The following is a 15,293-nucleotide window of genomic DNA, read 5'->3' as shown; positions in this document are numbered from 1 at the left end:
CTCTGAATCCAATAAATTCGATCAATGCATCTTGTAAAAGTTTTTAAGTTTCATGGCCATTATTTTAGATTTTATACTTACACATTGAAGTTATACATATATATTTATTATAATATTCCTAAATTAAAATCAAATTGTGGCAATAATTCATTTTTCTTAAAAGCTCTTTTAAATGCCAATAAAATTTCTACAGTCTTGGATGTTTTGTTTTACTTCGCCAGTTTTTAAAGGTAAGACATTGTTATTTTTAAAACATAGAATTTAATTATTTCATATAATTTTTTTCTTCTAATCTTCCAATTTGTTTTATTTGTATTATTACCCTATTTTTATTAGTTTAAATGTGTCAATGAATATGTAAAGTTTTGCTATGCAACTATGTCGATTGATTAATGTAGATAAATAAATTATATGAGTTAGGTTAAACTGCATGAAAATTGAAGGAAAAATTAACTTGAGCACGTTTTTAAGGATTAATACCTAACATAGAACATACTATTATTAATAATTGTATAGTTACGATTTATTTTGTGAACCATAGTATACATAATTATGATTTATATACTTTTTAAGTACCTATATTAAAATTAATATTATTAAGCATGATATATATTTAATTGAAGTAATTGAAATCATTTGAGTGACTATTGAAATTAAAATGTGTAGTTGTAGAAACATTTTTTTAATAAAAATTAACAAATCATTAATCAATGGTAAGCATTACTTATCTACAGTTGTTTTTTTTTCTTTTAAAATTTATTTCATTTTATTTTTGTTGCATATTGTCTATGTTCACTAGCATCAGTACTTGTTTACCAAGTGGAAATCTGCAATCATTTAGATGTTCGGGATGACAAAAGATATAAAAGCATTGTTTAATTTTGTATACGCGTGTTTTTAACTAGCATACATGATGGTAGCAACCTAGCAAATCTGTTACCATAGTTACTGTACATTTTTATTTTCAACATGATTTGCGTAATTCTTCTCTGCTGTAATAAAATGTGATCCATTATTAGTTACTATTATTTTGTTGTATAACAAATTGTATGTATTTCAGAATGCTAATTTTTTCGAAATTGACCAAAAGGGCTTTGATATTAGCACCTTTTATTTAAAATAAGCATTTGACTTAAAATCTATCACTGCAGATGTAAACTATTAAAATATGAAAAATTTATTCTTGCATAATATATTTCATTCCTACAACAAAACTGCGTCAAAAGACGAACTTTATAAAATTAAATATTTAAGCATTTAGTTAATTTAAAAAAAAAGCGTTTTTATTTAACAATATTTACTTACCTATTTATTGGGTATAACGTGTTTAATTATTTTGATACATATAATAATACAATTATTAAATAGAATTTAAAAAGTCATGTATTTATTACTTTCATAATAAACAATCAAAACTTAATCAATTATACTTATTTTATAATTATTAATTTATATGTAATATGAAAACAAAAAAATGTAAAAATATGTTATCAAACTGGAAAAAAATTTTTTTTTCGTAAAATGTATGAAATAATGTATCGCATGTGATTAAAAAAGCTAAAATAACAAACTATCTATCTGCAAAATTTTCATATGAGTTAATAATAACAATTAAATTTCTTTTAGAAATTGCAAAGCCATTAAATTATTTTTGTAGGTATGTTTTACGATCAATAATGATTGTTGTATAAAAAATTCGCAGCCAAGAAATTTAAAATAAATGTTTGTAAAGGATGTTAAATAACACAAACGTTGACATAAAAATCGATGAATAAGTTTTTTTTTAAAGAGTTATACATGACATAAAGTACGTTTTAAGTTATTTTGTATGTTCACATTTAATGGAATTTGAAAAAATAATTCCTGTAAAACTTATCTATTCATCTAAAGTTGTAGGTATGTACGATTAAAATATACGGACTATATACCATCGTTCCTTAAACAGTAGATTTAAGGACTAAATCACTCAACTATTTTGTAAATACTGTTCATTGCTAATTTGTCATTACATGCTACGAATATTTAACAATAAACTTTGAACAATTGTTAATTATTAATTGTCATTATCGTTTACTTTGTATTATCTCGTTATTGACATTTGGCAACTTAAGATAAAAATATATTAAGTTGTTCGTTTTTAAACTCAAATAAACTAATGACGGTAGATGGGTACTATTTACAATTTGGACTGGTCTTTGTTTTGAGTGTGTCCCTCGGACTAATAAAGGATTTCGGTTAAGTATTCGGATGACGTATGTGTTATTACTTGTTAGTTAATAATATTAAATTGTTTTATTACTGTATAGCATGCTTCAAACGAACCTCTGAGTAATTTTACTCAGTTCGTTAGTAAAGTTCAATGTTTATCATAGTTATAGTATTTAATTAATTATAATATGATTCTAATTAATATAATATTATTGATAGTAATAATAACAACAAATTTGCTAACACTTATCAAATTTATTTTAAACTAAAGTGGTTTTACACATTTTCAGTATATCTTGATTACAATAATAATTTACACTTTCATATTTTAATATAAAATTAGATAAAAAGTAAAATAATTTAATAAAATTCAAAATATTTCACAGTACAATAGGATCCTTGTAAAAAAATCAAAAGAGATATAACAATGGCGGAAGATAATTTTAGGTTTTAATATCAACATTATAATAATTTTTTAATACGTTAATGCGTATACGATATATTAATACATACGAGTAGATTAGGAGGATTACATGATTTTTCAATACTTCAATAGTTTTACGAAAAGCTAGTGAATTATTATCCAAATTGTTATTAACGTGTTTTAAATTTTATTTCTAAATTATAGAATTTATTTATTTTTTCTAGTCAAGTAGAAGAAACATGAATTTCTGGGAAGCACGAATAATTTTGGTTAAAATTAATTCTCTTGCTCCTCAATTAATCTAAGTATGTATAATAAAATTTAAAAGTATAAAACATAAACTTGATAAATTCTGATTATAGAACCTCACCTTAATTCCCATTAAATACAACTGTATAAATATTACTTGAATTAATTTTGAATAATAATTAACGTATATTTAATTATATAGCCCGTATTTATAATAATATATAAGTTACGTTTTATTATATAATATTTAGAATTGTGTCTATTGAAATTAGATTTCACATTAAAAAGTTTGATGTTAGAGACCGTATTAAAATATTGTATATAATTTGTAATGTTAACAACTGCTTATGGAAGGTGGTTATTTCGTTTCATGATTAGGATTTAAGCTTATATTATATTATATTATAGATGTCACACTATATATTATACGGTGCTTATAAACAATAGTTTTAACACGGTTAATATATAATTAGAGGTATTTAATGGAATATTTCAGTTTCTTAGTTGTTTAGAGTAGTATTATTGAATATCGTTAGGAAAATAAAACAATAAATTATTAATTTACAATAATTTTTTTTATTAAAGCAATTTCAATTTAACACTTATAAAAGCTATGTCATAATGTCAATTTTATAATCACATAGACAATTGTCTACAATTATTTAATTTGCTATTTGCAATGTTTGGGTCGTTTTATTTATCAAAAGAAGGTTTTTCGAACAGACTACAAAATATGTATGCACTATACAGAACACACAAAATTACGTATTAGAACTATTTACTTTACATCTTTGCAGTCAAAATTAAAAAAAAAAAGAAGTATCTTAAAATGAATATGTTAAATTGTTACAAAACTTAATCAGAATAACATAGAACATATAAACACACAACTATTTCTAATTATTTTTTTGCATGATATAATATTATATATTATTTTTGTTAAATATTTTGTTAATTTTATTTTTATAAGTAAAACAAGTGTTAAATTTCTTGGTTTAAAAACATAATATGTTGGTATATATTGTGAAAAAAATATAGATTATCGAAGTACATAGATCATAGATCAATAAAAAAAAAAAAAAAAACTTTAATAATCATATCTAAAATATTAATTGATTTTATTTATTAATTAACAAATCTTTCAGTCAAATATTTATCAATATTTATATCTAACCTATGTTACTACGGAAATGAACTGCAGGTACACACAGATGAACACAATGGATATAATGTACAGCAAAGAGTTTCAATATATGTTGTACAGAAATCTGTGTGTCTCATAGATATAAAGTTATCATTCGACTCGTTTAAAAATACGGTATTTATATTAAGTTCTATAAGGCTTATTTTTTGTAATATCCAATTTGATTTTTCTGTGAAAAAAAACATGAACGTCTTGTTAATATCAGTTTTAATGTTAAAAAATCTGAAATATTACTAAATCGATTGGTTTAAAAAACCTCTTACAATATATTCGTTTATAGTATATTGTCCCCTGGTGTAATATTGCAGTTATTGTATTTCGGTTGGTTTACGAATTTAATATTGAAGTTTGATTCTTCAAAAATATATTATCTATATATTTTTAAATCGCCTGTTCATTTAATTTTTAATAATGTAACCAATAATGTTTTAAAAATCAATAGTTATCAAAGAAAAAACAATCAGTTGTTTAAAAATACTTAGTGTTTTTTCTTCTTCAACAATTTTAACTATTATTGTAATAATAAATAAAAGTCAAGATTAGGTATAGTAACTAGAACATAGACATTATAAAAGAGTTAATGTATTCTTAAGTTTGTGTTTGAAATCTTTAGTATCTATCTTCATAAATATTTAAAACACTTTTATGCAAGTACGGACACATTCCTCGATATTAAATTAAAAATTATATGAAATAGTTTTTAGATTGGTATATTATAGGTAGTAGTTTTATTTTGCATAATATGCTTTGAAGTAAAATTTAAAATGCAAATTCTAAAATTTTACGAAGAAATTATTCAAAAACGATATAAATGTGTATTATTAAAGTTTCTCTTATAAAGTTTTTTTTTGGGAGATTAATTTCATTTTTATACAAATTGTGTTTTTTAAATGGTTAATAAACCATATACTTTGTCGTCAAATGAAATTACATCAAAATATACTAATTCGCATATTTTAAAAGCGCTGTATGGTAATAAATAATAATAACTATTATAAAGGTAATACATACTTAATGAAAAATCCATTTTAATAATTCTGTAACATGTTTTGTTTTAGAAGTAACTTATTGGGAAATCACGATTAAATTTAATTACACCAAACTTTCTAAACTTCAATATTAAAAATTTACAAAGAGAAATCAATGTTATATTTTAGTAAATAAAACATTTATTGTACTCATATTATACAGAAAGTTTTCAACAATAAGAAATTTCAATCAATTTAACTTATAGGTAACGGATACGTATAGAAATTTGATATTAGATGATGGAATGTAGGTATTAGAGAATAATTTACATTTTTGATTTGAAGATAACATTTGGAATTAATAATATTTTCCAAAAAGTTTTATTAAAATTTATATTTTTAATTTTTAAGCAACTGTTTAAAATTTAAAAGTTTTCTTAGCTGATATTTTTCTTTGGTATATAATTATTTAGGCATATCAAACTTGTATTATCGTAAAAGCTATTACAAATTTTAAAATTTATTGTAAATATTGGTTATAATATTGTCGTTGTCACGAAATAATGGTTTCGTTTTGTTTTTATATTATACAATATACATATTTATAAAATATAACACGATTTATATCATTTATAATAATAATAATAATAATAATAATAATAATAATAATTCAGTTTAAATTATTAAATGTTTTAAAAATAAGTGTTAAATTATATTCAAAGGTTCAAATCATTGGTTTGAAAAATTGCCTTATTTACAGTTTGTAAATACATTAACTAACTCTAGTATTTTATGTATACGCATTGACTTGTCGATATCCTATTTGCGTAAATTGAAAAAGTCTCGATGAGAGATCTGATACGACAGATTTTTTTAACTTAGAACATTTTGATAAATCATATTTTTTTTTGTTTATAAATTGCATTCTTTGTTATGTCACAGGGATCATATTTGCGCAATAAAGAATTATGGTTACTTATAAATTGTTTTTTGAAAATCGCAAGAATTATTATTTATTTATATTATAGAAGAGTGTAGTGTTCGTTTTATAATGTAAGTAATTAAAAGTAAGATAATGTATATTAAAACAATTTATTATTGCTGTTTTATATATTGATGTTTGAATTATTTAATCACTTAAAAATACCAACGCGTATTTATATAAGTATAGGGAAAAGCTATTGCAATATATAATTAGACTTATCTTAATTTTAACCACATTTTATCTAAAAATTTAAAATCCTTAAGTTCTAAAAGTAAGTCATTATTTTATGTTCATTTATATATTTTTTTAAATTTATGTATTTTAAAAGAATGGTTTGAAAACTAAACAATTATGATATAGTTGAAACTTGTAGTAACTAATTAAAACAAATGTTTAATCTAAACTACCTACTGCATGTTTTTAATTTAATTTTAAGTCTTAATTATAACTTCAAGACCCAAAACGTACATATTTTAACACAATTTACCACTAGTATATATTTTGAAGTTTGGTTTAAATAATTTGAATAAGTAGCTTATATCTAAACAAAGAAGTTGAAGAAAGGCTGAATAAATTATGAAATTAATATATTTAACATTTCTCAAAAAAATATATAGATGCGTACTACAATAATATAAAATATTTTGTATTAACTTTCAACATGTATAAAAACTATAATAATATGTATTTAATCAAATAATAAATCATGAACATAGATATCATCATATTTTCTCGATTTTATTTTTATAAATGCTTTTCATATATTTAGATTTCAATAAAAAAAAAACTACTTGTTATATTGATTTTACAACGGTGTTTATTTTGTTACTTCTTAGTTAATTTCATTTTGAAATTATTTTTGTGAGTATTAAATAAGTTTAAAATTTTCCATATAAAGTTGAAATAATCCAAAAATATATTGAATGTTAATCACAGATTTCAGATCTTAAAAAGTTAATTTTTTAAAATAATTTAGCAATAAAATATGAAGCAATGCTCTATAAAAATTTATAATAAAATCATGGAAATGTTATGCTATTATGTATAATATGCGTCTATATTTAAGTACATATAATTATATTTTGTCATAAAATATTCAAAGATTAAAAATTATTTTAAACATCGTAAATTTAAATAAATAACTTAAACATTAATTAATTTTTTTAAACAAAACCAAATTATAAATTATATAAATCAGATTTTCCAAAAAAAATTAAAATATTAAAATATTATATAATCAGCTTATATATTTATTTTTATATATATATATATATATATATATATATATATATATATGTAAAAAATCAAAGCTTATCAAAATTGTGACGTTAGACATTGAATAATAATAGCAGCTACCTAGTTATATTATGATTATGCATTTATGCGCAGATTTATACGGTATAATGAAAATATACATAAAATATTGAAATAATAAATTATTTTGTAAAGCTTTTCGAAAAAAAAACTCAAATACCTATATAAAACATGTTTCGCTAACAAAGTTATATAATAAATATTTAATTTTACATATGATTATTTAAAATTAAAACTTTGAATGTAACAAAAAAAAAAAAAAAGATTGCGTATGATTTAACGAACAAGTTTCAAATGTACCTTTTTGAGTTAAAAATGATTGCCAGATGTATTTTATTGTACTGACATTTAATAATTATAGAAATTAAAAAAATATAAATTGAGATAATTCGAACAAATTAAAATAAATATTAAAGTCTTGTATTATAAAACCATTGCTTTTCGAATAAGTTTACTCATTAAATAATCAAATGTAAAAATTTTTTTAAAAATGAATATTGTTTTTATCTCAAAATTTTTCGTTCTGAGATTATAGTCAAACACATAAACAGACAAAAACGATATATTAAATAATCTAATAATTCACCGGTTGACGACCTACCTATTTAATTAGTTTCCTTTTCAAAAATTCTTACTAACACTTAATATGTTGAATCATTTTTGTTGTAATTTAAAAATCTGTGTTTAAACCTCAATCATTTTTCAAAATATGTTTTATGTTTATTTGAATTATTACGATAAGCTAATTAATGTAAATGTTAAAATATACATGTTTTAGTGAAGAATAAAAACACTGAAATGATATTAAAAATCACTTTTAATTTAGAATATTTGAAATATAAGTTTGTAGTTCTTGGTTATAGTATTAATACTATATATTATGTAAAATTAAATTTAAATTTTCAATAAAAAATTAAATTTTTTTTTTTTAGTTTTTTTCATTATGTTGTCAAAATATCTATGACTTAAATTATTGTAAGTGGATATTGAGAGTTCAGAACGCTTCCAGTTTAAGAACGAGTACTCCTGAATTATCCATGTCTTGATATCTTTAATATATTTTGGTCGGTAATAACACTAATAACTAAAGTAATATTTAATACTTATTTACAAAGTAAGACTGGGCTAGATTATAGGACTGGCGATCGCGGACTAGGCCCTTTGAATAGTTTGGGTCCCCAGACTTCATATTCATATTTTTAAATTAAGTAAAAATGCTAATCAAGTTAATGGTCTCGAAAGAAGTTCATTGGTTACTTTTTTGTCAAAAACTTTTATAAACAAACTAATTTTAGTTAGACTTATTTTAATTAGTCAAATAATACAAAATAAAACAATAAATGATATAAAAAAAGTTGGAGAGTTTAGTATCATGGTAGATCCTACACAAGATATTTCTATTTTAGACCAACCTGTTATAAGTGTTAAATATTTTTTTAATAATGAAATCCATGAAAAGCTTTTAAAGTCGATAATAGTTTGTGACTCTAGTGGAAAAGATTTGTATGATTTAATTTCTAGTGAATTTCATAAATTGACTTTAGATATTTCTAAAATTATAGATTGCTTATTCGATAGAGCAGCCAACATGAAAAGGCTATACAATAGTTTACAAGCACATTTAAAAAATAAGAATCCATTATGTGTATACACTATACACACGTATTGTGTAGGGAATGTATTGAATTTGGTTATGGTCGATTCATTTGAATCTTATGTGAATGCAGAATTTCTATTTGGTTGAAAGAACCGCACCTACATTTTTATTAGATTTCTGATTAGATGAATATTAGAAGAAATTTTGAAATTCATAAAGAAAGTTTAATTGATATTATTAAAAAGTGTTTTTATGAACTTTCGAAATTGTTGTTTTAATGTTTATTAGAGCTGTCCAATAGTATCAATTACACCGTAAACAGTTATTATATGTTACATTTTATTTATAAATAATTTTAAAATACACTTTTATACAACATAATATGTATTATTTAGTATATATATGATTATAAAATATTAAACTTTTACTTAATTATTATCTTATTTAAATATAAAAAATGAAAAGTAGAGAGCGGAGCTCACAATTTATAGTATAGCCTAAGGGCACTTTGATCAGATCACAGACTGGGCCTTTTGACGCCTGTCTAACCCAATTATCTAGTATATACATTTAAATGAGAAAACTTACTTTAATCATAATCAGAGTTAATATCATAATCTAAAACCAAATTTATATCGTTAATTTAATTAAGATTTATTATTGTAGTGTGTGTACTATGTAAACTGTACATAATGATCTATTCACAAGGGTGTTAAAGACATTTTTAGTCATGCAATGGTTAAAAAATGAAGTTATAACAAGTATGCGACATAAAAGGTTTTTAAAATTTGTGTCATCTATTTATGAACAGCGATATAACTCCTTAATATAATTATTATAATCAAAAATACTGAATACGTTTGCATCAAATAATAGTACATTTATTTGGTTTAATAATATATAATAATTAGAAATATGAGTTATTATTATAATATATTTATTTTAACTTTTTATTCATTAGTAAATACAATCTATAAATAATTTTTTACAATAAGCATATTTGAAGATAATAATGTTTGGTATGGTTGACACGAAGAAGTAATCACCCAACGGCAACACTTACTAGATAAAAGAGTTATCTTATTTGAGGTCGAGGTTCTAATTTCGCATCAATATAATATGATATTAAACTATTAAATTAATTGTATATTTTGGTTATTAAATAAGAATTCTTCACTATATTCATCAATGGTTTTACATAGATTCTACTTTAGATGCGTCATTGCGCTAATACATATTAAATGTGATTAAAAAAAAAGTCTATATCTGTAAAACATTAACAAATAAACCCTAAGAAAATAGCTTATACCCAACATTATATTATTATATTATTTTATCATATAATTTCAATAGATTACACTCTCTGTTAGTTAGCTAGGCTTACTTATATTCTTGTATATATATATAGGGAAACTTTTAAAATGTGTCAATTCATCATGAAATAATTTTTTTTTTAAATAAAAAAGCTACGCTCTATTTTTCCATAAAGAATATACACACCCTTCAAAATGCAGTAACTTCAAGTTTTATTTGTTATTTCAAAGTATTTTCCTCATTTAAATTTTAGTAATAAAAAATAAAATCACACATTTTTATTTTACATTTTTTATTACTTACGTTGTTTTTTCTCGGATTTTATACGTTAAACAATTTATTTTTTATAATAGAATATAAATATTATTATATAGTATTATAATAATATGATCTATATGTAACATGTGTAAAATATAACAACATCTTTAAAAATATATTGTATCTTGTGCTTTACACAACTTCAGTTATTATCTGTAGTTGGTATAATATTAATTTTTTATGTCACTATTTATGATTCTCGTAATAGTTTAATAATATCACTATGTATCACTTATACAACGACAATTCCTCCTGTACATATATAATACCTCGTGATTATTGAGGTTTTATTTTAAACTTATCATTTTTACGAGTATAATATGATGTATGCACAGGATCATCCTTAGAACTTACATGGTCTATGGTGGATACAAATTTGTGTGGTCTAAAATTGTAGATTAATTAAAAAAAAAAAAAAAATTAAATGTAATGCAAATTAAAAATTAAAATTTGGTAATTATTTGTTTAAGTTTAATTACCTAGTAAATATAATATAATAGAAAATTAAGGTAATTAAATTTTTATAGGGTATTTATTGACATAAAAACAGTTCACTTAATCATATACCAAATAACATAGTGATAATATTATTGAATTTATTGTCAAATTTAAAAGAAAAAAAATATTATTTAGGCCTTTCGAATAAGACCATTTATATATTTTAATTTTAAAGAAAGTTATCAGCATTTTAAAATTAAAACACATTTTTTTATATTTTAAAATTCTCAATACTCGTTTTAAAAATAAGATATAAAAAAATATCTTTGTAAACCTTTAGTTTAAAGTGCCATGTAAATTTTATTATTATTAATAAATTTATAAATAATTTTACCTTAAAACTTGATAATAAATAATTCACTTTAATATTATAACAGATTAAAATGGATTATTCTGAATTTAAAATGTACTGTATTACGTATTAGTAAGATTGAGATGGACAACAAATATGGATACGACGTCGACTTAATATTACAATTATTGCGGCAATGGTATAATCAAAATTAAATCTGAAAATCTAATAAAATAATGGCTCTAATTTTGCAAATGTTGAAAAACCATAATTGTTATTAGAGTACTGGTATCTAAATCTAAATAATCATCTAAAAATTCACAATTGAAAGTTATTACTTGTTAATTTGTGAATATCGTATGCATGTACCTGTATTAGGACGAAAAGTCCGGGGCTCTAGTCGAAAAACCCTTTCACCCTAGCATAGAAACAACTATGGCTTTAAAATAAAACTGACTTACCCGCCAATGCGAGACTGCACGATAATCCAAGTACAATGAGATTGAATAGAACGATTCTAATCATCATGGTTCAAAATTTTCAGTAGAAATATAGACGAAAATAACCCACCACGTCTGTAATTGTATTATTAGACGAATGCTCGTAAATCCGTCCAATTAATTTTGAACACTTGAAACATTAAAAAAAAAAAAAGTTTTTTTTTAAAAATGTCACCAATCACGTGTGCGTCTGATACTCGCTTCGCGGGCTGCGCGTGTAAATACTCGTATGATACGTTATATTGCCCGACCAGTGAGAATCGCAATAGGTCGTCGCCGCCGCCGTCGCCGTCGTCACCGCCGCCGTCAACTAATCCACACCGATCGTGCGCATTAGTGCATTACAGAGACGTGAGTGCGCGCGATCTGACATTTTGGCCGCCGCCGGGACTCGCGTATACACGTCGGTTTAAAACCTAAATACCACGTTTCCCCGTCCCTTTTCTGTCCGGCAAAGGTGTACAATTATTGCTGAGGCAACCTTTTCAATATATACTTACACTGATGCACGTAGCTATTATAGGGTACGCGTATTTCGCATTTGAGCAAGCTAAGACCCTTTTCGTGCTATACATATATGTATATTATGTTCGCGTTTTGGTAATATTTTCACTTAGTGTCTTAGTGTAGAATTTTAAAGTCTCAAAATTCGAATACAAGTATAAAGCTCAACTATACTCATTGGTAGACAATATTTATTTCATAATATTAAACTAGTTATAAAAAATTAAGTCCTAGTTTATAAACCTAAAGATGCTCTTGATACATATGATTACATAAAACATAGGAAACTTGACTTGATCCATTAAATTTAATAAATCATATCAACGATAATAATTATAAATTCTGTAATTGCTTATAAAATATTATTATTTCCAACATTGAATAATATATATTATATAATTACAACTTTTGAATTTCAATCTTTATAATATAATATTATTTATTTTAATAAAATTAGTAAGAATGACTTTGAGTTTAGTTGATTTATACAAAATATGAATATATGATAGAATTCTACGTATAAAAATTTTCGATAAATACATATATGATAAAAAATTGACGGAGTTAAATATTGTGATTAATGGTATGCTTATTAAATAAAACGCGTTTAAATTTAAACGATGGTATAAATACTGTGTCAAAAGACACATCCTTCAATCAAACAGTTCTGTCCGTATAGATATTGTGTTCATATAGCATATTGTAATGAGTATAAATAATTTGTAAATATTCTCTTTCTTACTTCTAAAAAAAAAAAAATAATAACTTTAAGCTAAAAATATTTTTTGCAATAATTAACTATTAAATTTCTCACCATCTAAGTACTTATTTTGTTTTTTTCGTCATCGCCACATTTTCCAACTAATTAAAAAAAATCTGACCATAGTCAAAAAAGCCAATTTAACACTAATGGTTAAGCCGGATTTTAATAAGCTTAAAATGCAATTTAATTCTTGTATTAATTTAATTTTTATAAATTAATTTAATACTTATGGAAATATATTTTTTAAACAAAAGTCACGATTTTTTTTGTCAAATTATTTAGGGTATATGTACATGGTTTAATATATTATATAAACGTACACATCAATCTATCTATGTAAAACGTTTTATAATTTTATTATACATATTACATTATATATAGTATACTATAATGCTATTACCGTTATTTATTTGGAGCTAAATAAAATTATATAATATTCGATTCGGTGTATAATTTATGAAAATCAATGAAATACTTTATTACAAAATGTCCATTTTTATGAAGAGGCACTAGAACCATTTTATCACCTATGCGTAGGCAGCATAGGTAAATAAATTTAAAAATCAATCAGTAATGATTATATGTAGGCGTAATGCGCTAATAATGTAAAATAAATAATAATACTTTAAAGATCAATGAAATATAATAAATACAGTCAAAAACTGATGATTAATTAATGATTACTGTACAGTGAAACTTCCCCTAAAGGACATTTCTTCCCAATATTGGACGTTTTATTGGAAACGGGAAATTTCTAAAACATTTTTAATGGGAAAATCTTTAAATAGTGGACTCTCCAAATAACCAACACTTATTTTAATCTTATTTTATTAGATAACGACAAAACAGCGACACAAAAATATACTTACACTAATAAAACGATAACGAACTCGTTAAAAACCTATTTTTTCTACACAATATTGATTTGTATTTATATATAAATGTATTATTTTTTATATTTATTTAAATATTGAAATAATAATATTATAATTAAATTTAATATAGCACATTTTTTTTTTTATACATTTACCCATTAAAAATTTCAAAAATGTATCCCCTCTGAATAATGGATTGAAGTTAGATGATCGAGAGTGCTATTCAGAAGTTTTACTGTATTTTGTATTTTAATTTACATCAATATTTTACGGTTTGGAATGCGTTACGTTACATACCGATTTATGGAATAGATATTTTACCACAAAAATAATTTAAGACAAATAAGTTAAATGTTATGTTAGGAAGATAATTAATGTGAAAAACATTTTTTTAGCCTAAAATATTTGAATAAAAAGATACACAAAATAAAGTTAACATTATAGTTTAATTTAGTATTTGTTTATTATTAAATAAAGAACATACAATACTATAATATTCATTAAATTTAGAATAAATTAAATAAAAATTAAAGAAATTAAGGTTGAAAACGAATTCAAATTATCTGATAGTGATTCTTTTTATTAGTATTTGATATCTACATAAACTTGTGACAATAATATTTGTTAATTAATAACATAAACAATAAATTTTAAGAAATAAATATATATATTAACAATATGATATTATTTAAGCAACTAAATTCAGTATAGTGATTATTTTATTTTTAATAAATAATGTTAAAAAATCTTTTAAATTATATATAATCATATAAGATTATAAGCTCAAAATCAGAAAATGCTAATTTGATTATTTTTAAATTCACTGTTTTAAACAATAAACACAGGTTTAGTGTTATAAATGCTTTATAATTGAAACTTATGAAAAACCAAATAGGTTAATTATTAAAAAAGTTATTAAGAACGAAAAAGGTTCTAATTAATTAACACATTTTAGTAATGCATTAATTAATATTAATTTAAATAGAACCATTGGATACTTAACTATCGCGATAAAACTAAAAGATTCTATCTGAATTCTACAATTTACATGATAAAATAAATTAGCGATAACTTTACTGATACCAAAAGGCAAAAAGTATGATATTACATCCATTGTGTCAACTATGAAATAATAATATAATAGACATTTATTTTAATATTATTGATATTTGTAAATTTATTAATAAAATAAATAATTCTATGTTGAACAGTTACATCTTATTATTTAAGTTTTAATATAACATCAGGATTTTTTAAATTGTAATAAATTAGAAAGAGAA

At 22.5% G+C, this 15,293-nt stretch overlaps 1 protein-coding gene across 1 annotated transcript in view; it reads right to left on the bottom strand.

Annotated features, from left to right (window-relative positions):
- LOC112593716 overlaps nucleotides 1-12,150 on the bottom strand; it is a 60,192-nt gene extending 48,042 nt beyond the window's left edge. Inside the window, exon 1 of the mRNA XM_025338233.1 lies at nucleotides 11,833-12,150. Coding sequence (XP_025194018.1) covers nucleotides 11,833-11,899 — 67 coding nt within the window. The 5' untranslated portion in view covers nucleotides 11,900-12,150. The remainder of the gene's footprint in view (nucleotides 1-11,832) is intronic.
- Nucleotides 12,151-15,293: the final 3,143 nt, after the last annotated feature.

Source organism: Melanaphis sacchari, unplaced genomic scaffold (genome assembly GCF_002803265.2).
Source record: "Melanaphis sacchari strain LSU unplaced genomic scaffold, SCAv2.0 Contig20_pilon_pilon, whole genome shotgun sequence".
NCBI classification, from domain to species: domain Eukaryota; kingdom Metazoa; phylum Arthropoda; class Insecta; order Hemiptera; family Aphididae; genus Melanaphis; species Melanaphis sacchari.
The sequence above is the reverse complement of the archived record's forward strand: the minus strand, read 5'-3'. Positions and strand labels throughout refer to the sequence as shown.